Raw genomic sequence first — 26,387 nt, 5'->3', positions numbered from 1 at the left:
CGGTCGACCGAGGCCCCGTGTTGGGGCAGGAAGAGGACGGGCGTTCTTCCCCGGAGAGAACGGCGACCAGCGATGCAGCGGGGCCCGCGGTGGAGCGGCGAGCAGAGCCTTTCCAACGGGACAGGCCTGGGGGGCAGTCCCAGCTCTCCCCGCCAAGTCCTGACTCCAAGCAAGGTTTTTTGTTTTTTGTCCCTCTCTAAGCCTTTTGTATCATATGCGCAATAGAGAGAAGAGCCGCTGGAATGCGTAGTTACAAAGGAAGTTACTTTGTTAGACATTGAAACAATGCTTAAGTGATGGAAGCGCTTCTAACAACAAATCTGTTCACTGCGTCTATTTCCAACCAATTTCAGTTCTCCCGTGTCTAATGCGAAGACAAGTTCCTGAGGACAGTAAAACCCGCAGCTCAGTTGCACGGGAGAAAATGTACCAGAGGCCTTGATTCACACGTTTACCACCTAACGAGAGATGCACGCTGAAATACCACAGTACTTGTTCAACGGTCAGGCCATTTGTGAACCAATTAATGTTAGCATTTAAGATTTAAATAAACTGTTAGGCCCAGAACTAGGCCAGGCCTCACCAAACCCTTGTGGTTCCATAGTCAAGTCACACAAATCCCTAAGTTTTCTGCCTCAGTGATCTTACCTGTTAACAGGTGAGATTCACCCTTCAGACAATTATTTGGGTGCTTGCTCTTGGAGACGAAGTACAATACAAATAAGGTGATTCATGATGGAACAGTTTCCTAATTGCTGTGGTCCTCCCTAAGTAAAGTGCTCTGGCAACCTCAGGGAATGAGATGGCAACTATTATATGTGACTATGTAACAGGAAGTTCAATTTTTATTACAGACTCATAATTTCCATTTCCTGATTTCTCTTACCTCTGAACACATGTGAATCTTCTCAAGGGCTTTAAAAAGCCAGGGGAAAAAGTGTCACCTTTACATATATGGAATTAATAGTACAGCAACCATAGCTGACATCAAGCTTCACGTACAGGTCCTGTAATAAGCTCTTTTCATGTTTAACTTAGTGAACTCTCAATTATGAAGTAGCTACCATTATTTCCCACATTTTACAGATGGGAAAACTGGGGCAGGGAGGAGTTATTTAACTTGCTTAAGGTTCTAAAGCCAGTTACTGGCAGAACTGTTATTTAAACCTACTTAATCTGGATCCAAAGCCTGTCTAAGCCCTTCACCACTATGCTGTGCAATTCATCAGTAACTCGGAACAATTAGTGCATGGCAATAGAAGCAATTTAGCTCTTCCACAGTACAGGGGAACTTAGAGAAACTCAGCTTTCACTTACCTGTTTTTAAAAACGTTCCTATTAAAGTATAATATACATTCCACTGACCTATTTTTACAATTACCTGTCAACTTAGTTTAGTATGTACCTTTATTCTGTGATGTAAGGAAAAATGTTTAAAATCTCTTTTAGAATTAACCCCAGGAAAAGATTTATGTGCACAATTTAGAATACAATTCAGGGAGTTTATAGACCGCTAAAGCCCACCTGTGAAGCCCCTAGGGACCACAGGGGCCAAAGGTTAAACAATACCCACCCTCCCCTATAGTCTTCCTTGGGCTTTTAGAATTTAAACTTAAATGACTGCGGTAATTCTGCTGCTCAGTTTTGTCCTTCCTTTTTAAATTTCCCAATACTATTACTGATACGATTATTTTTCCTCTTGCTTTCTTACATAGTCATGAATAAAAATGGGGGAAGTCAGGGGAAGGTACTTCTTACAAGCATCATTAACATATAGATACCTTGTGCCCTAACTAAATCTTCGAAGAGTTAGGAAAAGAATTCAGTTTTTACTATTCTATCGACAGATTCGCACAGGCTTCTTCTAGTACATTTGAAAAGATTCTATTTAACAGAACTAAGGTGCATATCACCTTTTAGGAGCATAATCAAATACATCATCCATATGCTTGTATGCGCAATCCTTTAAATGGGAAATCAGGAAGAGAGAAGATGAGAGAATAAGGCTAAAGTATTTATAATAATTCCAAAACAGACTTTGTAGATTTCACTACGTAAAATTTATTTATTTTTTATAAAAAATGTTTAACACCGGCACCTACTCTTAAATCAGTTAATTTATGAAACCAGTCTCTTTCGTAGAATACACACTGGCGTTGTAACAGTTTAAAGTAATGTAATGGCTATCTACAAAAAATTAGTTTTGATTTGCTGTATTCCCTCCATACTTTATGAGTATGTACACATAAAAGAAAATTAAAATTTCCAAACATTTTATATTCAGCAATTTAAAAAAAGGTACACTGTTTTCTTGCTATGGTCTTTATAAAGGACTTAAAGTTTCAAGTAAAGGGGTAAAGGTACTAGGATAACTCTGCTGTATCTTTTAACAGCATTTTTAACATAGAACAATTTGAACTGCATATAAGCAACTTCTCTTGTTGTCACATACCTGTATTTAGGGAAAATTACATCCATTGTACAGCAAAATCCCAATACATATACTGCAATAAGCTCAAAGCAATGTTAAAAAGACCAGTGTGAATGGCACACAAAAATTGCTTCCGTATAAATGATTAACTGGAAGTCCTGATCATGAAGTAGGCACCGGAGATCCAGTCCTCAGGGCTTTGCTCTCTGGAAGAAGACCTGTAAATGAAGTGTGAGCACCATTAGCACTGACGTCAGAAGATCCCACCTTTCACCTAAGAACGGCGCCGAGTTACTGAGTGCCAGTCACTCTTTGGAAAATAAAACAGGTATCCAAAACATACTTCATAAACTCATACAAAATACCAATTAAGAACTTTCTCTTCTGGACAATTTGATTACTCAGTTGGGAAACTAGTGAAAATATGGTATTACCTCCAATACTATGGGATTCGAGTGGTCAGAGGAAGACATGCTCTTGACACCTTTTTGCTGACCGGCACTACTGTCAAAGTTAATGCTGGGAAACTAAATTTTGAGGAGGAAACAAACGAGTCAAAGCTAAACATAGCAGTTGTTCTCCCTTAAGGAATTTACTATTTATTTGATTATAAAAAAATACTTCCAATGCAACATTTGAGACTATGAACGAGTAGGCCGGTGGCTGTGCCGGGCACCAGCCCAATTCCACACTTGGGTACGTGTGAAGTGAGCACTAGGAAGAGTACGCGGTGGCAGCACGCACAAGGACAAGGCTGTATTCATCATCATAGCCCTAGCTCCCAGAGGCTGGACACTTTGTTAATCTGTGACTAAGTGGAGAGAAAAGAACGATCACATATGAGCAAAGGAAAGCCTTACAAGGAGGCTGTCCATGCTCGAGGTAAGTGTAGAAAAATGGGTAGAATTGATAAAGGAGGAGAGTTGCTAATAAGGCAAAATTTTTGAAGAACACCCAAAATAGCAATGACAATTCCTGCAAGAGAAACCAGGAAGGCAGTCTGAGATGAGGATATGACAAAAAACCCTGAAGGCCAAACTAAGAAACACAAACTCGTTTTGAGTCAACAGTAGGTTTATGAAGATTATGAGGAAGGGGAATGAATTTCAGAGAAGTGGATGTTTTCCAACACATCAGCTTAGACAGAACCAGGGAAGTGGGAACAAAGTGAGACAACATAAGGCTACAGCAAAGAAACGGCAGGAGAGACAGAAAGGGAGAGAGAGGGAGGAGAGAATCAGCAGCATCTAAGGATCAATAGGTAGGAAGAGCGGGGCACAGAAGAAGGAACTTCATTTTTTCCAACTAGAAGAATAACGCTATCACTGGAGACGAGCTGGGCTGGGAAGGAAGACTTTTTAATAAACGCTGTTCGGATGAACTCATGTGTGGAGCCCAAGCCTGCTACAATGTACCAGATCTGCCTTTACAGATAGCTCTAACAGAGAGTTACAATTTTTTGAGTCCTTTAATCCATTTGATTGGTCAGTTATGGAACAGACGGCACCTCCACAGGCACTTAGCTTTTATGGGGGAACACGAGTGGGGAGAGTTCCCAATGATAAAGGGTAACACAATATTCTTCTCACAGTTTAAGCTGATAAACTACTACTTGGGGAAAAAACTGACACGGGAAGATGGTAGAACCCAAGTCAAACGATGGCACACTTAGTCACTCAGCAAAGCCCCTGAACTTATGACTTCTACTGAATGCTTTGGGCAAAAGAACCAGGTAGCCATTCGTTAAGTCACCTGCTGCTAAGAAATTCAGCACAGTGCTTTGCCCTCAAATTTGTTGAACAAATGTAATAAAGTGAAAATAAAGAACAGTTCCTCGTCCTGTCACACTGTAATTTCATTTCCAGAACACAAGCTCTTTGTGGACAGGGAAGCCCCTCCTGCTGTTATGTGCAGCAGGTGGCACAGGACCTGGTCCATCAAAGGCAGTCAGGGCGTGTTGGATGACTGGCTACCCAGGTGAGGGCAAGGAGTGCTGTCTCCGATTTCAGTGTAAATATGAATATCAAATAAACATTTGGTACTTCTTGCCAACTCGGAGGGTTTTTTTAAATTCACTGATTTTTATGAATGTAAAAACAGCCTTGATGGCCAAATCTGAGGATTCTACTTTTTGTCTGTTTTACAATTCCAAAGCTTTAAGGTGGGATACGGCCAAGGAAGTTATCCTTCTGTCTTTACATTTTTAGCTCCTTCCTTTCAACTCAACATGGGCAACTGTTCTTAAACATCAGCTGTTGCCCCAATCCTCTAGTTCCTATTTCATTATATCACAAAACTGTAGAAGAAAATGGGCATTCCACACCAGTATGTGCTCAGACGCACATGCGGTGTGCCAATCTGACTCTCTATGATCCTTGTAGGTGCTCAGTTGAAAGGGGCCTCATGGGAAACTGAAGTAGAATGTCTGTAACTACAGATTCTTATAGTGGGTTAATTTAGAGCAAAGCGATCCCCAAATAAGTAAGAACTGGTCAAACTACGGTATCCTGTAATACGTGTATCCTACAGATACCTGTAGGACACGGTATCCTGTAATAGGTATTCTTTCTTGGCTCTGAAACACTACCTAATCTGTATCAAGATACGTAATTTTTCAAATACCCACCTTTAAGTAGTTTTTAAAAACTTTAGCATCAGGCTGCTGAAGCGCTTGACAAAATTCCTGGGGAGGAGAGAGAAGAGAGTGAATCCATGTGTATTAAATTTATCATAATTTAAATCCACAGTACAGATGCCCCCCAACTTACTTGGTTTGACTTACGATTTTTTGACTTTACAATGGTTCAAAATTGATACATGTTCAGTAGAAACCATACTTTGAATTTTGAATTGGGATCTTTTTCTAGGCTAGTAAAATGCAGGACGACACTCTCTCAGGATGCCGGGCAGCAGCAGTTTAAGCCACAGGCCCAAGTCAGCACGGTGATCACAGGGTAAACGACCATCTGGTGCCCATTCACCATGCTGGTTTTCACTTTCAGTAAAGTAGTCAACCCATGAGACATTCAACACTTTATTGTATAAAATGCTTTGTGTAGATGATTTTGCTCAACTGTAGGCTCATGTAAGAGTGCTCAGCACACTGAAGGTGGGCTAGGCTAAGCTATGATGTTTGATAGGTTAGGTGTATTAAATGCATTTTCCACTTACGCTATTTTCAACTTACAACAGGTTTATGCAGATGTAACCCCATTCTAAGTAGAGGAAGATCTGTATTCTCTGTTTTTTTTCCTTCAAGATTGACCCTGAGCTAACATCTGTTGCCAATCTTCCTGTTTATTTCCTTCTCCCCAAAGCCCCCCAGGGCGAGCAGGACAAAAGCTACATTGCTATGGCTGTTCTCCCTACTACGAGGGCTAATTAAGCAGAGCCAGACCAAAAGAAGAGAACATTCTCTTCAATACAGCTCTGCCAAAAGTTTTGTCAGAAGGCATATGAAAAAGGGAAAACTGGGGATCCTTATCTTTTATAATCAAATTATTAGGTAGAAATATAATAATTTTGCTTCACTTAGAAGTCTGGGAGAATATTAGCTATTCAGAAAAAAGAGTTCTGTTTTTTTTTTAATTTATTTTTTGTGTGTGAGGATTGGCCCTGAGCTAAGATCTGTTGCCAACCTTCCTCTTTTTGCGTGAGGAAGCTTGTCACTGAGCTAACATCCTTGCCAATCTTCCTCCATTTTATGTGGGATGCCACCACAGCATGGCTTGACGAGCAATGCCAGGTCCGCGCCCCAGATCTGAACCTGCGAACCCGGGGCCGTGGAAGCAGAGCGTGGGAACTTAACCACTACGCCACTGGGCCAGCTCCTAAAAGAGTTTTATGATTACTCTTACGTGAGATCTATCCTATTTTTTATTTAACTTTTTCAATGCCTCTTATAAAACAGCATCATAAAACACTGTTGATTAAGAAGCAATTCTTAGAATCTATGCAAGAGATTCTTACTCTAGTTTTAATCAAAACTTTGATACCTCATTAGATCTATGTGCTATTGGACAAGAAGTCTGGATAACTATATGCCAAGAGGGTAACTGAATGTCATTATAAAAGTGACCTTTTTAACAGTGCAAAAGTATAAGATAGCTCTCTAGTCACTTACCTCAAAATAGTTTCAGATTTATACATTAAGTACTGCTAAGCCTGGCACATGTAAAATGAACTGCCTGGCACAGACCTTCAGAACAGGGGCTCGTGTGCCAGTCCTCTTTGGCTGTCTTGGGGGCGGCTACTGGACTGCTTTTAGAATGTTTTTTGAAATGCATTTATATTACATAGGATTACAAAGAAAACCAATTATAATGAATTCTGGTTATCAAAAACACTTCCGATACGTGGTAGAATAATAAGACAGTTAACAAGGTCCAGTGGCATATCTTAATAACTCATAATTTCAAAATATTGATGAGTATAAACAATATTTCAAGATCTCTGGAACAACAAATGTGATATGAAAATATCTGTGATTTCTATTGTTGACAAACTCACAGGCCATGCAAATACTACTGTGATTTGTCACCTACACGATGGTAGGAAATTAAATTTCTGTTAAAGGTTAATGAAAATAAAAATGCAGTTTGTTCCCATTCAGTTACACAGTCCCCCTGAAGTCTGGATCCTTGCTATGCTACATGTAGTAAGACATCCAGTTGAACACAGTTTGGCTTTCTTCAGTCACATTTAGACTGAACCACATAGTCATATTTCTTTAATTAAATGAAGAGGCAAACACACTGGGACAGCTCTGACCTGGATTATCTCTGGAGCTACTTGCAAGGAAGGCAGGTATTCTTGTTGAAGATACTGAACACATTCTGGGCCCTGAAAATGGAAAGATAATTATAACTAAATTATTTTCTTCCTTGACATTAATAATGCTTAAACACAAACTGGAACAACTATACATACTTTAAATACAATACGGTATTGTGATTAAGAACACAGACTCTGGAGCCAGACTGCTTTGGTTTGAAGCCTGGCTCTGGCAAATTTCTGGTAACTTGGGCAAGTTACTGAACCTCTCTGAGCCTCAGTGCCCTCATCTGAAAAACGGAATAACTGCAAGGACTGGATGAGCTAAGAAAGGTAAAGCTTTTAGAACAGCTCTTAGCATTCATCATGTGTTAACATTACTTAGTTTTAAGTGGAGCTAAAAATGAAACAATCTTCTAAACGCAGAAGGTCACGATGCCAGAGCCTTCCATGCACTGAAAGGAGACAGCAAGGTGCTCCTGGTCGGCCCCCCACTGGGTGGGCTACAGGGTGTCTGTGGGTGCAGGAAGGGAAGCCTTCGGGCCGTGCCAGGATAATGACCATCTTTAGAAACTAAAGTACCAGCAAGAAAGATCAAGATGACAGGTTAGGAGACAGTAGCAGTGAAAGCACAACTCCCTCTTCCTGCTCAACGCACCAGGGACAGGAATTTAGCCGCCAGGTGAGGAAGCCAAGCCTGGAAAGACACGGCGATCTGCACAGTCTGCTGCGGACAGAATCTGTACACAAAGCAGGTCCCCGGACTTCTAAAACCATTGCTCTTCATGGCATCGTCTAGTACTTCTAGATGCTAAAAACCATAATAGTTTTCTGTGGGTTTTTGGGGTAAGCTTAGTGGAGGGAAAGGAGAAGAATTCCACAAACTAACCCCCAACTCCCACTGCTCAGCAGCTACAAAGGCACTTAGAATACAATTTGAAAATGGTTTTCTTATAGGTGTGTGTTTCTGAGAGGGTGGCCTCAGGCAAATGTAATAAATCTAATACTTCGGAGAAAAAAAATCTAATTTCACTTTCAAACTTGAACCTGACTTAAAGGCTTTAATATGTTGATCACCCCAACCTGGTCCCACTGAAAGTTAACAGGCATCAAAATGAAATCATTCCGTGTCTCCTCAGTGCACTTCCGTGCCCGAACACCTAGATTTCCTGTTTAATTTTACTGCTCTGGAATCAAAGCATTTCTCTATGCTTCCTCTTTACCTTCTGCTCTCTAACCCAAGGGATCTAGGTCACAATTTAATGACCCTTCAAAGGAAACCTGTTGCTCATTGAGGGAGGTAACATGGGATTGTTTGTCACTGTTTCTCAGATGCTTTCTACTTCTTTCTTTAGTTAGTCTCCCTGTACTTAACTGCCACACACTGCTTACCATCTTGTATAACCCCACTGTTAGCACTTAAAAATGGAGTACATAGGAAACCCTAAAGAATCCATTGGGAATCTATTAGAAATAATCAACAATCAGCAAGAGCAAAGTTGCAGGGTACAAAATCAACTTACAAGAATCAGTTGCATTTCTATACACTAATAACGAACTAACAGAAAGAGAACTCAAGAATACAATCCCATTTACAGTCCCAACAAAAAGAATAAAATATCTAGGAATAAATTTAACAAGGAGGTGAAAGACTTATATAATGACAACTATAAGACATTATTGAAAGAAATCAATGACATGAAGAAATGGAATGATATTCCATGCACATGGATTGGAAGAATAAACATAGCTAAAACATCCATAGAACCTAAAGCAATCTACAGATTCAATGCAATCCCAATCAGAATCCCAATGACATTCTTCACGGAAACAGAACAAAGAATCCTAAAATTCATATGGGGCAACCAAAGACCCCGAATTGCTAAGGCAATCCTGAGAAAAAAGAACAAAGCTGGAGGTATCATAATCCCTGATTTCAAAATACACTACAAAGCTACAGTAATCAAAACTGGCAGAAAAATAGGCACACAGATCAATGGAACTGAACTAAAAGCCCAGAAAGAAATTCACAGATCTCTGGACAGTTAATCTTCAACAAAGGAGCCAAGAACATACAATGGAGAAAAGATAGTGTCTTCAATAAATGGTGCTGGGAAAACTAGACAGCCACATGCAAAAGAAAGAAAGTAGAACATTATCATTCACCATACACAAAAATTAACTCAAAACAGATTAAAGATTTGAGGGTTAAGATGTGAAACCCTTATAAAACTCCTAGAAGAAAATACAGGCAGTACACTCTTTGACATCAGTCTTAGAAGGATCTTTTCAAATAACATGTCTATTTGGACAGAGGAAACAAAAGGAAAAAATAAACAAACGGGACTTCATCAGACTAAAGAGCTTCTGCAAGGCAGAGGAAACCAGGAACAAAATGAAAAGATGACCCACCAACTGGGAGAAAATATTTGCTAATCATATATCTGACAAGGCGTTAATCTCCAAAATATGTAAAGAACTCATACAACTCAACAACAAAAAAATGAAAAATCCAGTCAAAAAATGGGCAGAGGAAATGAACAGACATTTTTCCAAAGATATACAGATGACCGACAGGCTCATGAAAAGATGTTCAACATCACTATTCAATAGGGAAATGCAAATCAAAACTACAATGAGATATTGCCTTATACCTGTTAGAATGGCTATAATTACCAAGACAAAAAAACAACAAATGTTTGAGACATTGTGGAGAACTGGGAACCCTCATACACTGCTGGTGGGAATGCAAAGTGGTGAAGCCCCTATGGAAAACAGTATGGAGATTTCTCAAAAAGTTAAAAATAGAAATACCATATGACCCAGCTAACCCAAGACCGGGTATTTATCCAAACAACTTGAAATCAACAATTCAAAGAGACTTATGCACCCCTATGTTCAATGCAGCATTATTCACTATAGCCAGGATGTGGAAGCAACCCAAGTGCCCATCGACTGACGAATGGATAAAGAAGATGTGGGTGTGTGTGGGGGTGTGTGTGTGTGTGTGTGTGTGTGTATGTACATGATAGAATGCTACTTAGCCATAAAAAAGGACAAAATCATCCCATTTGCAACTACATGGATGGACCTTGAGGGTATTATGTTAAGCGAAATAAGCCAGACAGAGAAAGACAAACACGGTATGATTTCACTCATATGTGGAAGATAAACTAACACATGGACAAAGAGAACAGATTAGTGGTTACCAGAGGGGAAGAGGATTGGGGCATGAACATGGAGGGTAAAGGGGCACATATATATGGTGAAAGACAAATAATAATGTACAACTGAAATTTCACAATGTTATAAACTATTATGACCTCAATAAAAAAGAAAAGTGGAGTACAGTTTTTTTTAATCAGGAAAAGTAAACTTGTACCTCAAGAGGAAGTCAGTCAAGTGAATAAATGAGAAAACAGAACAATGAAACAAAACTTTTTCAAACAGAATATTCTGTTGGATTAAATTCTGTGGATGTCTAAATGAGAGCTTCTAAGGACAAGACAAATACTTCTGAACTATACATACTGTTCTTCCTGTTTCTTGTTTTTCCTCCTCCTCCACGACTCGCGAGCATCTAACATCACCCAATCTCCTCTCTCGTCTCTCTTCCCTTAGCTTTCACACCTCTATTCTACTTTTAACTTTCTCCTGATTCTGGCTGTAGCCAAGTCTCCTTCTGTCCTGGTCTCAGAAAGTCTCACTCATTCCTACCACTTCACCTTGACCAACTACACAGCGAGGCCTCCAAAATCAGCGTTTAGTCCTAACTGCTTCACACCCATATTCCCAACTGCTCTCGACAGTTTTCGCGTCTAGCTATGCTAAATTCTAACTCCACTGCTTACTGACTGCCCAGCTTTGCACATCTAACACACCTAGTCCCACTTCAGTTTTCAGCTATGACTTCTGCCTCCAAACTTTCCCGAAACAGGGTACCACTGTCTTCTACCAAACCCACGAGGAGGCAGCTGGCCTGTCTTTATACACCTGCTCAACTCTGCCCACACGGCCAGCTCCTCTTTGTCAGTCCGATGAATCTACATTTGTTTTAAGGTTTATCAAAAAAAAGAAAAAAAAATGACCTCTTTCTCAATGGCTTTCTTAGATTGGCCTCATAGGCAAAATTGCTCATTCATCTCTCATAATATTACATTTAATACAGATGGATTAATTTGATCTCTATTAAAGTACTTACTTAACCCATCCCATCGAGTTGCTTATGACTGGCGTCCCCTGATTCTAAGCTCTTTACAAATATTGGAGGACTTTTTATTCATCTTTATAGAGCTCCCCTCTGCCCACAGCCCCAAAAAACATACCCCTAGCACACAGGACGCATGGAGAAGATGCGGCTGAACTGAAAACGCTTCAAATCCCCATCAGAATCAAAAGCTCAAGTTCAACTGACGGAGCGGGCTGAATGGAGAGTGGTGACCGGGAGCTCAAGCTTTTTTTAGGGGTGAGGGGAGCTGTCTGCAGCTCTGTAGGAATGCCAGTCCTGTGTTGGCATCCTGGCTTTGAGAGAAGTTGGAGATATAAATTTTTGTTTAAAAAAAAAGTACCTCATTTTTAAATGTTGGCAATCAATTTGACTTAAAAAAAAACACTGTATAAGGCAAGCAACATACCAACTAGATTTAGCCCCCAATCACTTAGGATTTATACAAATTATTAGACTGACAAGGACAACAGAACACTCTAAAGTAGTGAAGTCCTCTAACTACTCGTAATGCTGAGTTGGAGAAACCTGGCTGTGAGGAGTCTACTAGATGGTGAAATTCTGGTTAAGATTTTTCACATTCTTTGTCAAACCCAAACAAACACATATTTTAACCTTGTTACCCAAAACCTGAAGGACAATAATGGATACTGCTACTTTCACTCAACCTCTCTGTCACATCCAAAAAAGTCAGAACTGAAGTCAATTAACTTTTACAGCTTTCAAGAACGAGATGAGTCAAACACAATCAAAACCATAACGAATGTACGTGAGGAGAAGACGCTGGGGCCCAAGTCCAAAGCTCACCCGTTTGAGATGAATTGTCTTCAGTGTCACTGCACACTCGGACAGAGCCTGGAAAAAACAAGTTTAATTTTTAACAAAGTCAATTCTCGGTTACTGATCCAATCTTTCTCTTTATTTCCCTAGCCACGGCTCCTTAACATTTACCTCCAAAGAAGGCATGGGGGAAGGAAAGGTATTAGGCAGATAGAATAAGTGGGTTGGGCAGAAAATGAAAAAAAGAGACAAATAGGAAATGCTGTCTTCAAGTAGTAAATTATAATTACGAAATCTAGCTTTGACGAGGTCATGGGGAAGAGAGTAAAGGGCAGCTGCTTGACATTCAGTGTTTGGAAGATGATATTTGGGGAAACTATTGTAGGAGAAAGAGAAAGTTACTCTTAATGGTTAGAAAAAAAACAGTAAGCCCAAGTTTTAGAATGAAAGTAGTAAAAGGAAACTAATAACTCAATTGAGCTCTAAAGAATGTTTATATTATGTACGCTTTCATGGTCCCAAAAAGTCTTGGTTGTTAATATTGAAAGAGCTGGATTTTATACATTCAACTTTAGCATCAGGATTCACTAAGAATCCACAAAAGGTCCAGAAAGTAACATCAACCTTTAAAAACTGAATCCTAATTTGAAATTATTTAATAAAAAGACAATGAAACCTAACATAGTCAGCCTGACATTAAAGAAGAAATTGTGAGTTAGAACACATGAGATCTACACGCGGGAAACAGAGATTCCTGGGTGCTTACCAATACTGTCTGTGCATCTGCCAGGTCAAAGGTCTGTTTTAGAGGTGCCAGGAAACACGCGGGGACAATGTGCTTATAGACGAAATCAGCGAATCCCACCGGTCCATCTTCCCCTCCTGTCGAGAGAATTCAAATTTTCATCTCGTATTAAAAACAAGCCAATTAGGGGCTGGCCCCGTGGCCGAGCGGTTAAGTTCGCGCGCTCCGCTGCAGGCGGCCCAGTGTTTCGTTGGTTCGAATCCTGGGCGCGGACATGACACTGCTCATCAAACCACGCTGAGGCAGCGTCCCACATGCCACAACTAGAAGGACCCACAACAAAGAATATACAACTATGTACGGGGGGCTTTGGGGAGAAAAAGGAAAAAATAAAAAAATCTTTAAAACAAAAAAAAAACAAGCCAATTAATTCATTACTAGGGAACGTCAACTCCCAGCTTACGTCCACGTGAGGGCCAGGGTCCCGTTTCATCTCTAAGAGTCTTAGCAAACAGGCTGGGGAATGAAGTTTAAAACCCATCCCCTTACCCCAGAGTTCCACCAGCTTGGAGAGGATGATAAAGCAGGTTTTCTGGGCAATTGGATCTGGATACTCGACGGCTCCCTGAATGACAGTCACCAGTACTCGTTCCACATTCTCTGCACCTGGAGAGGGAAAAACCTTGAGTTCAATTTCAAAAAGAACTAGAAGGCAACCCGAGGCTCTCACTTCATACACAGTAACAAGACAAAAGCATTTACAGAGCTGATAAGACCCCCTAATTTTTATTAACTCAGCTCCTAAATACTAAGCATAAAACTTGGAAAAATCACATTCTCTTGTTATCTTGCCCCCTGGATTTCCTATATAGCAAATTTCTTTGTTGAGATACACAGTCCCATTTATTTTCCATTTAAAATGGCAAATTGGCCAGTAAGACTCAATTGTCAGGTCAGTTGTAGCGAGCAGCCGCCATGCTATAAGGGACCAATGAAAGAACACTGCCTCAGGAAAAAGAACTGAATACAAACAAACTTCAAGATCCCCTGTGAGAATGTGCCTCCCGCCCTGATAAGAAAAACTGTCAGCCTAGGGGCCAACACGTGACCGCTTCAGACGTTCAGTGTTCCCTTCAGTGGCTCTTGCTCACACAGATGTGTAACCGGGACAAGGACCTGAGCAGACCCCTCGGGCGCCGCCTTCAGCCCGACCTTGATTTGCTACGACTTCGCTCATCCCACTGCCCGTGACTGTCTGCAGGAAGGCAAAGTAGCTCCTCCGCAGCATCTGCTTCTCCAGGGCAGCAGACTGGTCGTTGTCCTCCGCTGGTCGCAGCAGCACTTCAAAAATGGCACGGAGCAGAGGCATGAACATTTGCTGTAAAAATGGGGATACCTGTACCTGAAGGTAAGAAACAACCATCACCACTTTGGAAATGAGTAGGAAATTATTAATATGAATCTTAGAAAAAATATCTTTGGGGCTGGCCCGGTGGCACAGTGGTTAAGTGCGCACGTTCTCCTTCTGTGGCCCGGGGTTCGCTGGTTCAGATCCCAGGTGTGGACATGGCACCGCTTGGCAAGCCATGCTGTGGTAGGCATCCCAAGTATAAAGTAGAGGAAGATGGGCATGACGTTAGCTCAGGGCCAGTCTTCCTCAGCAAAAAGAAGAGGATTGGCAGTAGTTAGCTCAGGGCTAATCTTCCTCAAAAAAAATAAATGAAAAGTAAAAAGTAAAAAAAATAAAGAAAACCGTGTTTTACATACAGCCTTTCCCTAATATTTAGAATATCTATTTACATAATGTAGTTAGCAAATATCAATGTTAAAACAAAATCTACATACCATAAACATTATTGACAGCCTCAGGATTGTTAAGTTGAACCCATTTCCTACAGTTCAAGATTCAAGTTAAAATAATAGCGAGTCAGACATATTTCACAATCAAATATCACCATGGATTATTTTCAAATTTAAATTCCCAAGAAATAAATTCTATTGCTAAATTATAAATGAATTTATATGACTGAGCTCTCAGGCTTTACATGCCCGTGGGCCAATTTCTTAACTCTTCTGTGTCTCAATTTCCTTCTTTTTTTTTAAAGGAAGAATTTTTGGCTACTTTTTTTTCCCCTGGGAAAGATCTGCCCTGAGCTAACATCAGTTGCCAATCTTCCTCTTTTTATTTATTTATTTTCCTCCCCAAAGCCCCAGTGCACAGCTGTACATTCTAGTCCTAAGTCCTTCTAGTTCTTCTATGTGAGCCACCACCACAGCATGGCTACTGACAGACGACTGGGGTGGTTCTAGGCCAGGAACCAAACCCAGGCCACCGAAGCAGAGTGTGCCAAACTTTAACCACTAGGCCATCAGGGCTGGCTCTCAATTTCCTCATCTATAAAATATAATACCTATCTCCAAGGGTTGTTACAAGGATCAAATAAACTAATGTATAAGAACATGCTTAGAACAGATTTTGAAGATAGACAGCACTAAGTGTTAGCCATGTTTACTAGCCAGCTTATACTTGGCTTAAATTTTGCTGTATATAAAACTGACTTGAGTACATTGAATTACTTTTAAATTCCTGCTTGGGCACCCAAATTACGATGCCTTTTTTTCCTTTTTTTTATCTCTTTAGATATTTACTACTCAATGCTGCTTTATTTGCTTTTCTAAAGCAAAAGCACCAGACTAAGCATTTTCTTCTGCTGCACAGAATAGGTAAGGTCTGTTTTTATTAAAACGTCTGTGTGTCAGGCAGTGTTGTAGACTCTGGGGATGACAGAAATACACATGATCCATGCCCTCAGGTAACTCATATTTTAAAAATACCAATGGGCAAATGACAAAATATATCTAAAGATAAGTACATCTGATCTTTGGGTCGGGAGATTCCGAGCTCTGAAGGTCTGTGATACCTTGAATTTGGCTGTGATCTGGTTGATGAGAGGAATGAGCTCCTGGAGGTCTTTTGCTTCGCAGTCTTTGAGCATGTGTTCTGACGCAGATGGGATGAAGGGAAGAACTTCTTCCTCTAGGCAGATAATCATGCGATGGAGGAAAGTGCGGACTCCACTTCTGAGAACATCCTTTTGTAAGGGACAACTGAGTGCTGGCAGGAATGTCTGTAAACAGTCCAGATAAACTTCGGAACAGCCACATTGTTTCACAGTCTGCTTGTTGCTGAAAGCTTTGCTGGTTCGACTATATAAGCCAATCAGGTAAGTAATTTTAGTTTATTCTTTAAAAGTTTTATGGAGTAATCCAAAACAATGCACAACAAATTACAAAACTGACAAAACGAAGCAGCCAATTCTTTATTTTCCATATCACAATTACATCCATCTTTATGCTAATATGGTTATTTGTAAATTATTGCTTCCAGTTACCAGAAAGGGCACAAATTAAATTAATGAGATATAGTTAATACAATTCCTCTAATGTGAGTCCACTTTAATGTTTTACTAAAATCCCACTGATAGAGTGTGTAGAAAAGAGAATAAAAATCTACTTACAATGACTAGGCTGTGCTAGACGATCTGCAAACTACCCATTTAAATACAGAATCAAGTTATCTATACAACCTCTAGGATTAGCTTTTGCACTGAAGTCTCCTGTGAAGCAGTTTCTCTATATAGCTTCGAATTAGCAATCGCTATAACTTTCATGCTGTTATTGTTTGCCGGTAAAAAGTATGGGGAGAGAAAACCAGCAGCTTGGGTGGTCTTCAGGACACAAGGCAACAGCTAAAAAGAAGCCTCAGGACCTGCTCTTTGACGTACCAGGACGATCCAAGACGTCCTAACACGTCATTGGTAAATCAACACTTCAGCTCATCCCCTTAACACACCATCAATTTATACCAAAGAAGCCAGAGGAGTTAAGGTCTTTAGATAGCTGTCAATCCAGAAATGCCAAATGTTATGTGATCTATTCCCTTCTTCAGCGAAATATTCTAATTCACTGAATTTAGAAAAGGAATGTTTAGATAATTCTCTGGACAATCCAGTTTCGTAAACATGGATATGTGTGCCCAATTCTAAGAGATCCAAGTAAATGGTTGTGTGTGTGTAGAGACGATCACCTTACAGTTTTAGCTGCAATCACACTCACCTGGCAAATCCAACAGCATGATTGAGACAGTCAGCCAGAGACGCCTGTCTTTCTTCATCTTGTGCCAGCATCAGTTTTTCTAACAGAATTTTAAACTTCTCCATGAGTGGAGTCAACAGATTCCTCATTAACGCTTGCTTCCGCTCTGCTGGGTACTCACTGTTAACAATCAGCACTCCAGCTGTCTCATAAATAAAGAGCTGATCATCGCTGCTCAGCAGAGACTGGTAACCATTCTCCTAAAAGGAAATTCAGTCTTATTGAAGTTTTTCTTTGTTCAGTTCCTCTCATTTAAGCAGAGTCAGTGCAAGAGGGACAGGAGATGTAATCTGTCACATCAACACATTAAGTAGGCCGAGTACTTATAAAAACAAATTTTCTCCAGGGCCAGCCCAGTGGCATAGTGGTTTGGGTTCACATGCTTTGCTTGGCAGCCCGGGTTTCACAGGTTCAGATCCCGGGTGCAGACCCATCACCACTGGTGAAGCCACGCTGTGGCGGCGTCCCCCATAAAGCAGAGGAAGATGGGCACAGAGGTTAGCTCAGCGACAATCTTCCTCAAGCAAAAAGAGGAGGATTGGCAACAGATGTAAGCTCAGGGTCAATCTTCCTCACAAATAAATAAATAAAATTTCTCCCAGGACCATACAATGGAAAGAAAACTGAATTAGAGGTCAAAAGATCACAGGTCTAATGCTACCCCTGACAAAACTTTGCAAATGGTCACATAAGACAATTATTAGTGAACCTTCTGACTTGTTTTCTTTCATAAAATTCTTATTTGTAAGATTACAAGGCAAAAATGAGGTGTACAAATGTGCTTTGAGTGTTAGTACAAAGGCCACATAGTTAATATTTTAAAGTGTGTTTAAGAGTTGGATAACAACAAAACCACACAATAAATACACACACACACGTGTTACTTTAGAACATTTGAAAATAAGACTTCAAATGAAAACAGATCTCATTCAAGCACGAGCAAACGTCCCACATACCGGTTAATTTTTATTAATGAGTTTTGCCATTTTTTACATTTATGCAGTCAGAGAGGCCAAGAGGAGGGGGAAAATATCAAAGGCCCCTCTAGGTCCAACACTAACGCTCCCTGTTAAGAAAAACCTAGTCTTAAAACAGCTAAATTTTATGGCGGTTTTATTATAAAAGAATTCCTCGTCTCTTAGAAGAGAAACGTCCCTATTTAGAGGTAACTAAAGCATTTATCAAATACCACTAGGACTAATCTCTGCCCTAGGGGTTGAGACACAAAGATAAAGCAGCTACTCAAAAAATGGGTACTCATGACCCTACTGAGCAGTCAACATTCAGTAAAAGCAATGTGATCCAATCTTTTCATCACTAAAAAAGATTACAGGTTCGGTAAAAGTCCTTGCTTATATGTACTGTATGAGAAACACGAAAAATTTCCAATATCACTAAGATTAAAAGGCTAAATATGGCTTCTTAAATGCCTAAGTCTTGGATCAGTGTGAACTGCCAAGGAAAACTAGCAGAACCAGGTGAAATACTTATTAATGTAGGTTTCTAGAGTATGTAGGCAAAAATAATTCAACCATATATTTCACTAGTAACCTTTCATGCAGTGCAATTATATAACCTTTGCACTCTAATTACTGACATTTACTTAAAAGAATGACAAAGTATTATTTCATGTTTAACACACACTTTTCAAGTGGCAGCTCTAGTAATAACTTATCAAAATGAAAAAAAATTAGTCAATGTCAGTATTTTGCTTTACACAAAAACATGTCAGTCAAAACGTGCTTATAAAATTCTCAACTTAAATCTTTCTAGTGAAATGAATACCAAAACATTCAGATCAACCAACATAAATTTTTTTTTACCCCAAGCCTGAAGATACACAGAAACACTTCAGTCTAACAGTAGCAGTCACTGAGAATGGCTAGTATGATCATAGGACGAAACCAAGAATAATTTAGAACTTGCATTTCTCCTTCTCCAGGAGATGCTTCACCAACATTTAAGAGTATGGAGAGCAGATCATATCTGACACTGCCAGATTTATCCATCAACTCTTGACCCTTTTCTATTTCTACTACTAGGTTTTGCTTCTTATTATATCTCAACAGAGTTCTGGTAACCCTTGCACACCCACTCCCTTCATTAAAAAAAAAAAAAAGTCCCCAAAGGCATTAACTCTGAAGGCTAAAGGCATGTGCAGCCTCGGTATCTGGGGAAAACCTGTAACTTGGAAGAACAGATACTCACAGGCGGAGAAAGCTCTAATAAATCTTGTATTCTATTCAGAATATCCTCAATGAATGGATTCATTTGTTTACTGAATAAAGGCAAAAGGGAAAATCACAATTACTTACATAATAGTGCTTGAAAAATTGCTCAAATACCAAACTCCCCTTTAAGGCAGAACTAAAAAAAGTTCAGTTCTAAGCTAATCACATGTAATGATTGAGACTAGCTATGATGTTTATAAATTACAACCTTATAAGCCTAAGAATAAGCACCTTTCATACTGAAAAATGGTACTAGTAAAGAACAATATGGTACAAAACAGATTAGGTTAAAAATGTATTTCCAAGGAATATATTCTTCAGAATTTCAAAGAAGGCATCCAGTGACTCTTGGCGATAAAAGTGCTGGTTAAGTAACTAATGTCATTAGTGATGAGAGGTGTTCCATATAAGGGTACGCAAACAGATCACTTTTTATTGAGGAACCAAGTACCTGGCTAATGAGAAGGAAAAGAAGTCATAACATCATGATACAGAAAAGAACCCCTGATAAAAAAGCGCCTTAGAAAATAATTTATGTCTTATTCAATAATTTTAAAAATGAGAATGAAACCTAATAGCTGAAATTTTGTACTTACTTGAGAGATTTGACAAATCTAGAGAAGAGGTAAGCAGTTCTGCTCCGCACTTTTGCGCTAGCATGCCGCAGACCCCTGTGATCTAGGAAAGCCATCTGCGGAAAGAGAGGCGCCCTTAGTCCTTCTGCACTTCCCTAAGGCTTCCTCGCTATTGTCTTGATGTATTTCGTTCACATCAAATTGCACTTCCCAGCTCCAGGAAGGCAGGAACCAGGAATCTGTAGCATTCCTCCACTACACACAAATAAGCCCCGAGGCCTGAAGACTTGTTCAGATGCCTGATTACACAGAAACCGTCCGTTTTAAAGAAATGGAGCTAGGGTTAGTTTCAGTGTGTTCAGGAGTTTTTGAGAGCTTTTAGTTCTGGAAAAGGTTATAAAAGAAGATAGAATACCATCTGCTTATTAGCTGAAATACATGGAAAACAATAAAACTGAGAGGACAATGAATACTTACTAGTACACATGGAATGTGCTGAGGTTCAACTGTGAAGAACTTTTCATATCTAACAACAGTTTCGAAGAACTCCAATGTCACAGATGTATGCTGATAGGAACTAACTCCTGATGTTACCAACTGGAGCAGGAAAAAATGAAGAAATCTATCCTTATTTATTGCAAAATCAAAATGCCCCAGTATTAACAGATGCTAAGGTATAACAATTAAGGAACTCCCATTAGCTTATAGTGAAAACAGAGTTATATTCAAAATAAATTATCTTCAGTATACTTACAGTTCGCATCATATCCTGCAAAGCACTAGCTTTTGAAACATCACCTGAGAAGTGAGCACCATGAGATACTGGAAGAGCTTCTGCCAACATATACAGCAATCTTATTGCTACTTCCACTTCCATAAACCGTGTAGTCTGCCAATTCCTACCAAGGCATAATACGTCAGTGAGATCTGAACATAAACTTTCCATACAACTAGTGATGCAGAGGATAAAAAGACACCAACAAAAACCTCTTTAATTATTAAAAAGTCACAGCAATTGTTAATTTTGCCAGGCAACATAATTTACATCACAATGATGTAATCCATTTTATTGTTTATGTTCCAAAGACGAGTGTTTCCCCCAAGGATCATGATGAATCAGAGACAATATAAACGCATTGTTTCAGACACGTATATAAGATCTTAATGAGTAACCCAGATTAATAAGTTATGTGAATCACCTATTGCAGACCACCATCAGGGAGGAAAGGAGAGGCGATTTGTTACAGAACAGTAACAAACTTACTGCAGTGTAGAACTGAACACTCTGCGCACAGAGGCCAGCAGTAACTCTGGGGAAACTTGAGCGAGCCTGTCCAACAGCAACTTCAGCTGTTTTCTATACTCTACAAACATGGCTTCATCTTCACCCTAAGAAGTGTTTTAAAATTCTCATTTTAAAAACTTAAAAGACCTTAAAATTAATGTAAATAATAAGTTCTCATTAGTTTTCTGCACTTACACACTTAATGCACACATTTATTTTTGCCTCGGTATTTATTTATATAGGAAAACTTACTATGCTTAGTAGCCTTTCCCCTCCTGCTAACAATATGTCTTCCTGAAGACAGCCCTAGACCCCGAAAGCCTAAAGCCAGAAACAGCACAAGGAGGAGATCACGGACAAGAGTCTAGAGCTACACGGGGTTCCCAGCGGGCTTTGTCAGACCTTTGGCACCTTATTTATACTCCCTGTATCCCAGTGTCCACTGTAAAAACAGTAATATCATATGATCGAAGATGTTATTTGTAATGAGTCTGGCACTTTGTAAGGTGCTATGTGTTCGTTATCACCATTATCCTTTTACAGTCCAAAAGTTTTGAATGCCTGAGGTGGGAATAGAACACTGCAGCACACAGCCAAACAGTACACGCCATGATTGAGTTGCTAGAAAGCACCTGATGACCCTTGTGTTGGATGGGAAGCTGAGTGACTGGCAACCCTGGACAAGACTTCAACCAGAACAAGTCCAGACAGGTAAGTGCCTCATTCCCACTCTCCCAACAGACACAGGATCTGAGGTCCACCGACCAGCCTCAACTCAGCACTCATACCAAATACAGAGGGAGATATAATCACCAACAACATTGTAAATATTTCACACAGTTCAATGCTACAAAGTGTTTTCAAAAGGGTTGTTTTTTAAAAAGGGACAAAATACGAAAAATGAAGAATTATCAGGCTTCCATTAATTTCACCTAAGGTCGAGGTCAATACATACAAGACTAATTTTTGAAATACCTCTTGTTTCAAAGGACCCTAAAATAACCAAAACTTGAAATATTAATTTGATGTAAATAAACAGTAAAATTAAAACTGATTTCTCCTCTACGTGAAATTCTTACCTCGTTTTCAAAGTTATATTCTTCATCATAAGTCAATTTTTTCATAACGGCCAGCATGATTGCCTAAAATTAAGAAAAAAATATCTTTCCTCAGTCTCCTTTAATTCGATATCCTTTGAAATTAAGCTATATTTCAGTGCAGATTGTGACAGAGATTCTGTCACTGGTTTGAAAGAAGCAAGAAGTCCATTACCTCTACATTAGCCTTCTGCTGATCCGAGAGCACGGTGAGCTGTTGAAAAGGAAGCAATAGCTTATTAGGCTTCCTAAAGATATACTTGCTTATCAGAACATTTTTCTGATCAGTTAAGACCTTCTAAGACATGCACACAACCTTCTGGAGTGCACGCTGGCAGCCCCTTTAGGGACTTACAATGTACCTAACCTAAGACCCAGCAACTCTGCTTCTGGTAAATAACTTGACATGCAGGCAAAGACATGTAGACAAATGTGATTTTTAAAGATACTTATTATGTATTCAGCAGAGATGCAGGTTATGGGACAGTGAAGTATGATTTCCCCTTGTTTTTAAACAAGGCAAAACAAGCCTAGAAATCCACTGAGATAATAAAGAGTGGGAGTAACAATGGTGACTTTAAGTTTTTCATACCTTTCCGCAGTGCCTAAAATTTCTTAGAGTATGCATGCAGACGTGTGTTATAACAATAGAAGAGAAGCTAAACTCAGTTTGGAAAAAAACTATTTTAAGTTTGCCTTGATTCAGCTAATCCAATGTAAAGAAAATAGGAATGGCTCTTTCATCTAACGTCATAATGAGAAGCTACTGATTCTTTAAAAGGCTACATGCTGGGCCAGCCCTGGTGGCCTAGTGGTTAAGTTCAGCACACCCTGCTTTGGCGGCCTGGGTTTGGTTCGGAGGCACAGACCTACATTACTCATCTGTCAGTGGCCATGCTGTGGCAGTGACCCACATACCAAAAGAGGAAGATTGGCAAGAGATGTTAGCTCAGGGCCAAAAAAAACAAGACTACCTGCCATAATAAGGAGATTAATACCATCTACATTTTAAGTTCTTATTGAAAGCAACAGTCTAGGGAGACATTTTTAAGTGTAAAAAGTTGTTTTTAGGGGCTGGCCCCATGGCTGAGTGGTTAAGTTTGTGCGCTCTGCTGCAGGCGGCCCAGTGTTTCGTTGGTTCGAATCCCAGGCGCGGACATGGCACTCCTCATCAAACTATGCTGAGGCAGCGTCCCACATGCCACAACTAGAAGAACCCACAACGAAGAATATACAACTATGTACCAGGGGGCTTTGGGGAGAAAAAGGAAAAAAACACAATCTTAAAAAAACCCCAAAAAAACCCCACAAAAGTTGTTTATAAGAAATGATGAATACGTAACTAAAATAATGAACCATGTTTAACAAATTTCTATTGTATTTACAAATAAACACAGATTCAAAATGAAAACATAACCTAAACCTATGACTAATTCTGAAGCTTGTTAGTCTAGTGAATTTTAGAACCTGGCCATTGCTGTTTTCTGGCTAAGAAGTTTAAAGAAAAAAAAAAAAAGATGGAAATATAGTAATATTTAACAGTAAATATTGTTAGGTAGTAAATCACAGGGGTATTGTCTTATTTTCATTTTCCTGTATTTTCCAATTTTCTATGGCTCTTCTATATTATCTACCAGATGAAAAGGTTAAAACAAGGATTTACCTGTTTCAAAATATGGAGATAATCATAACAAAATCCAATAATGTTGGAAGAGATGTCATCATCCTCATGAATTAAGAGCTGCAACATTAGTGCCACTTTTGTTTCGATAGCTTGCAGCGCCTCTTGAGCATTCTTGATGTCACCATTCTTAATTAACTTAGTCCAGCTGACTATCAATGACTGTCCCATTCCATTTACCAGCTTAGAAAATCTGGCCAGGAAGTCAACATCTTCTTCCTGTAAACAATCCAGACAGACCTCGGGTGAAAACCACCCCCTGAGAGTAAGAGGGACAACTCTACACTCCAGTGTGAATCAAGTGACAATTACAGGATTCAATTTCACACTCACAGCAGACGTTTAACAACTCTACCATTTTGACTGGGGGATTTTTAGAATTTGAATTCTTCTACTATTATTATGCACTAGTATTCTTTAAACACCTATTTCTAATGATTACAGTCCTGGAGTCATTGCCAGCTTTATAAAAGCTTTAAAAAAAGAGATCTGTGGTTTCAGAACTTTCTCTCAAAACTGTTCAATTTAGTAAATATGTCTAATAAAGTTAATGCTGTCATCTTACGGAATATGTAAGAATTTACAACAGTCCTTTCTGACACTATTTAACTTGAGCCTGAACTATGCTGCAAAGAGATGGGACTGCTATTACGATTACCTGCCTATGATCATACCAGCATCAGAGCCAGAACACAAACTCAGATTATTTTCATTAATTATCCTTATGATGTTCTCCTTCATAAGGGAGAGGAAAAGGAAAGAGAGTTCACCTTCACCATTTTAGGTTTTTCACCAGGGACTAAATAAGACAATTATTAGCAAGGTAAGAAAACGCTACCATTCATCTGTGAGCCAGGAAAACAGGAGGGCCGTATTACTGACATAGCAGCCGTCCGAAGATTTCTCAGTAATTCCTGATCGCCGTCACAGGTAAAATCAAAATACGAACCTACACAGTCCGCTCCTAGACTACTAATTCACCACACTTAGAGCCCTCGGTCTGTCAGGCCTAAACTCTCACAGCTCAAATGAATAAAGATCCGAAAGCATGATGAGAATATTCGTAATTACTGAGTCTAATTTTGCTCAAAATGCACAATCAGGTACACAGCACAGTCCCTCGCTGCTTGAAGCATGCTCCACGGACCAGCAGTTTCAGCATCACCTGGGAGTTTGACAGAAATGCACACTTGCAGGCACCACCCCACATCTGCAAGTTTAAGAACCGGTGTCATCTGTTGCCCCTGGCAAATGCTACAGATAACATTATGGCTTTCTGGACACAATGTTTCATTATTATAATCTAAAGGAGAGTTGCCAACATTAAAAAAGGAAAAAAAAAGAAAAAAATTAATTACTATCTATCCTAGTTTGTTCTATCTTCAAAACTTTTACATAAATTTACTGACCTGGTCAATGCTGAAAAACCCAGCAGACTGTAATACTTGACACAAAGACTCTACCAGTTTCATTTTATCAACAGGATCCATTCCTTTATTTACAATTTCAAATAAACAGTCACATGCTTCTTCCCGCAGAACTTCTATTGACATATGACCTAGCAGCATATTTATAAACCTGGCAATGGGGGGATAATATTGTTAGAACATTTTCAAATTCACGAGTTTTACGTACTGTAGTTTGCAGGTTTCTAGTTTAAAAACCTAGGTATACCCACCTATCATTGGCTATGAGGGATAAGTCTATCCAGGAGACATAAGCCCCAACTACTTCAAGGCACTGACACGTCACTTCTGAATTAGTATACTGATAATTCTGTAGGATTTGGTACCATGATTCCACCAAGTTTGGAATGCACTGTTCCCTCATGGTATCTTTTATTAGCGTATTCCTACGAGCCTCCTGAAAAACAAAACAAACACCTTAAACGCAGTCAACTGGATCACCTTGGGAAACAACGTTTACCATCCGAGGAGCCGCACACAGACAGGGCCTCACCACTGAGCTTCCAGACTCCTTAGCACACTCCCTGCCACATCGCCCCATTTATCAGCTGAGATCATATCCTGTGTCCTTTCTATTTGCTCATTCTAGTCTACTCCTCAGTGCCAGACCTAATTTCTTATTAAACCACAGACTATAAATAAGCATTGCTCAGAAAGTTTCTTCTCGATATTATGCAAACATGATAAGCTACTTAAGAAAATGACAATAACTTAAATGCAGGATATCCTTTAAAATTCTACATGTTTGACATACAATGACCTTAAATTATTATATATTTGAATTCAGCTATTTCTATTATGTTCTTTAAGAATAAGGAGAAAGTCGTATCGGGTAATGAAGAAACAGAGAAAGGCTAAGGCTCTGTGACTGGGAACTCAGAAGGCCTGGCACTGACTCGTGAGCAATGCTTCCTCCTCACTCAGTGGCTACAGAGCAGGAGTC

At 39.6% G+C, this 26,387-nt stretch overlaps 1 protein-coding gene across 2 annotated transcripts in view; it reads right to left on the bottom strand.

Moving 5' to 3' along the window:
* Positions 1 to 2,037: 2,037 nt before the first annotated feature.
* Positions 2,038 to 26,387, bottom strand: part of XPOT (exportin for tRNA) — a 36,609-nt gene continuing 12,259 nt past the window's right edge. For both annotated transcript variants that reach the window (XM_023643928.2, XM_023643929.2), the window contains 19 exons: positions 25,657 to 25,841; positions 25,388 to 25,556; positions 23,961 to 24,197; positions 22,473 to 22,511; positions 22,280 to 22,342; positions 21,180 to 21,304; positions 20,670 to 20,814; positions 20,393 to 20,512; positions 19,937 to 20,031; positions 19,318 to 19,387; positions 17,071 to 17,309; positions 15,876 to 16,161; positions 14,167 to 14,356; positions 13,504 to 13,620; positions 12,976 to 13,091; positions 12,237 to 12,284; positions 7,202 to 7,273; positions 5,058 to 5,114; positions 2,038 to 2,649 (listed from right to left, as the gene is read on the bottom strand). In XM_023643928.2, coding sequence (XP_023499696.1) covers positions 2,623 to 2,649; positions 5,058 to 5,114; positions 7,202 to 7,273; positions 12,237 to 12,284; positions 12,976 to 13,091; positions 13,504 to 13,620; positions 14,167 to 14,356; positions 15,876 to 16,161; positions 17,071 to 17,309; positions 19,318 to 19,387; positions 19,937 to 20,031; positions 20,393 to 20,512; positions 20,670 to 20,814; positions 21,180 to 21,304; positions 22,280 to 22,342; positions 22,473 to 22,511; positions 23,961 to 24,197; positions 25,388 to 25,556; positions 25,657 to 25,841 — 2,400 coding nt within the window. In that variant the 3' untranslated portion in view covers positions 2,038 to 2,622. The remainder of the gene's footprint in view (positions 2,650 to 5,057; positions 5,115 to 7,201; positions 7,274 to 12,236; positions 12,285 to 12,975; positions 13,092 to 13,503; positions 13,621 to 14,166; positions 14,357 to 15,875; positions 16,162 to 17,070; positions 17,310 to 19,317; positions 19,388 to 19,936; positions 20,032 to 20,392; positions 20,513 to 20,669; positions 20,815 to 21,179; positions 21,305 to 22,279; positions 22,343 to 22,472; positions 22,512 to 23,960; positions 24,198 to 25,387; positions 25,557 to 25,656; positions 25,842 to 26,387) is intronic.

Source organism: Equus caballus, chromosome 6 (genome assembly GCF_041296265.1).
Source record: "Equus caballus isolate H_3958 breed thoroughbred chromosome 6, TB-T2T, whole genome shotgun sequence".
Classification (NCBI taxonomy): domain Eukaryota; kingdom Metazoa; phylum Chordata; class Mammalia; order Perissodactyla; family Equidae; genus Equus; species Equus caballus.
This window is presented reverse-complemented; position numbering and strand designations above follow the sequence as displayed.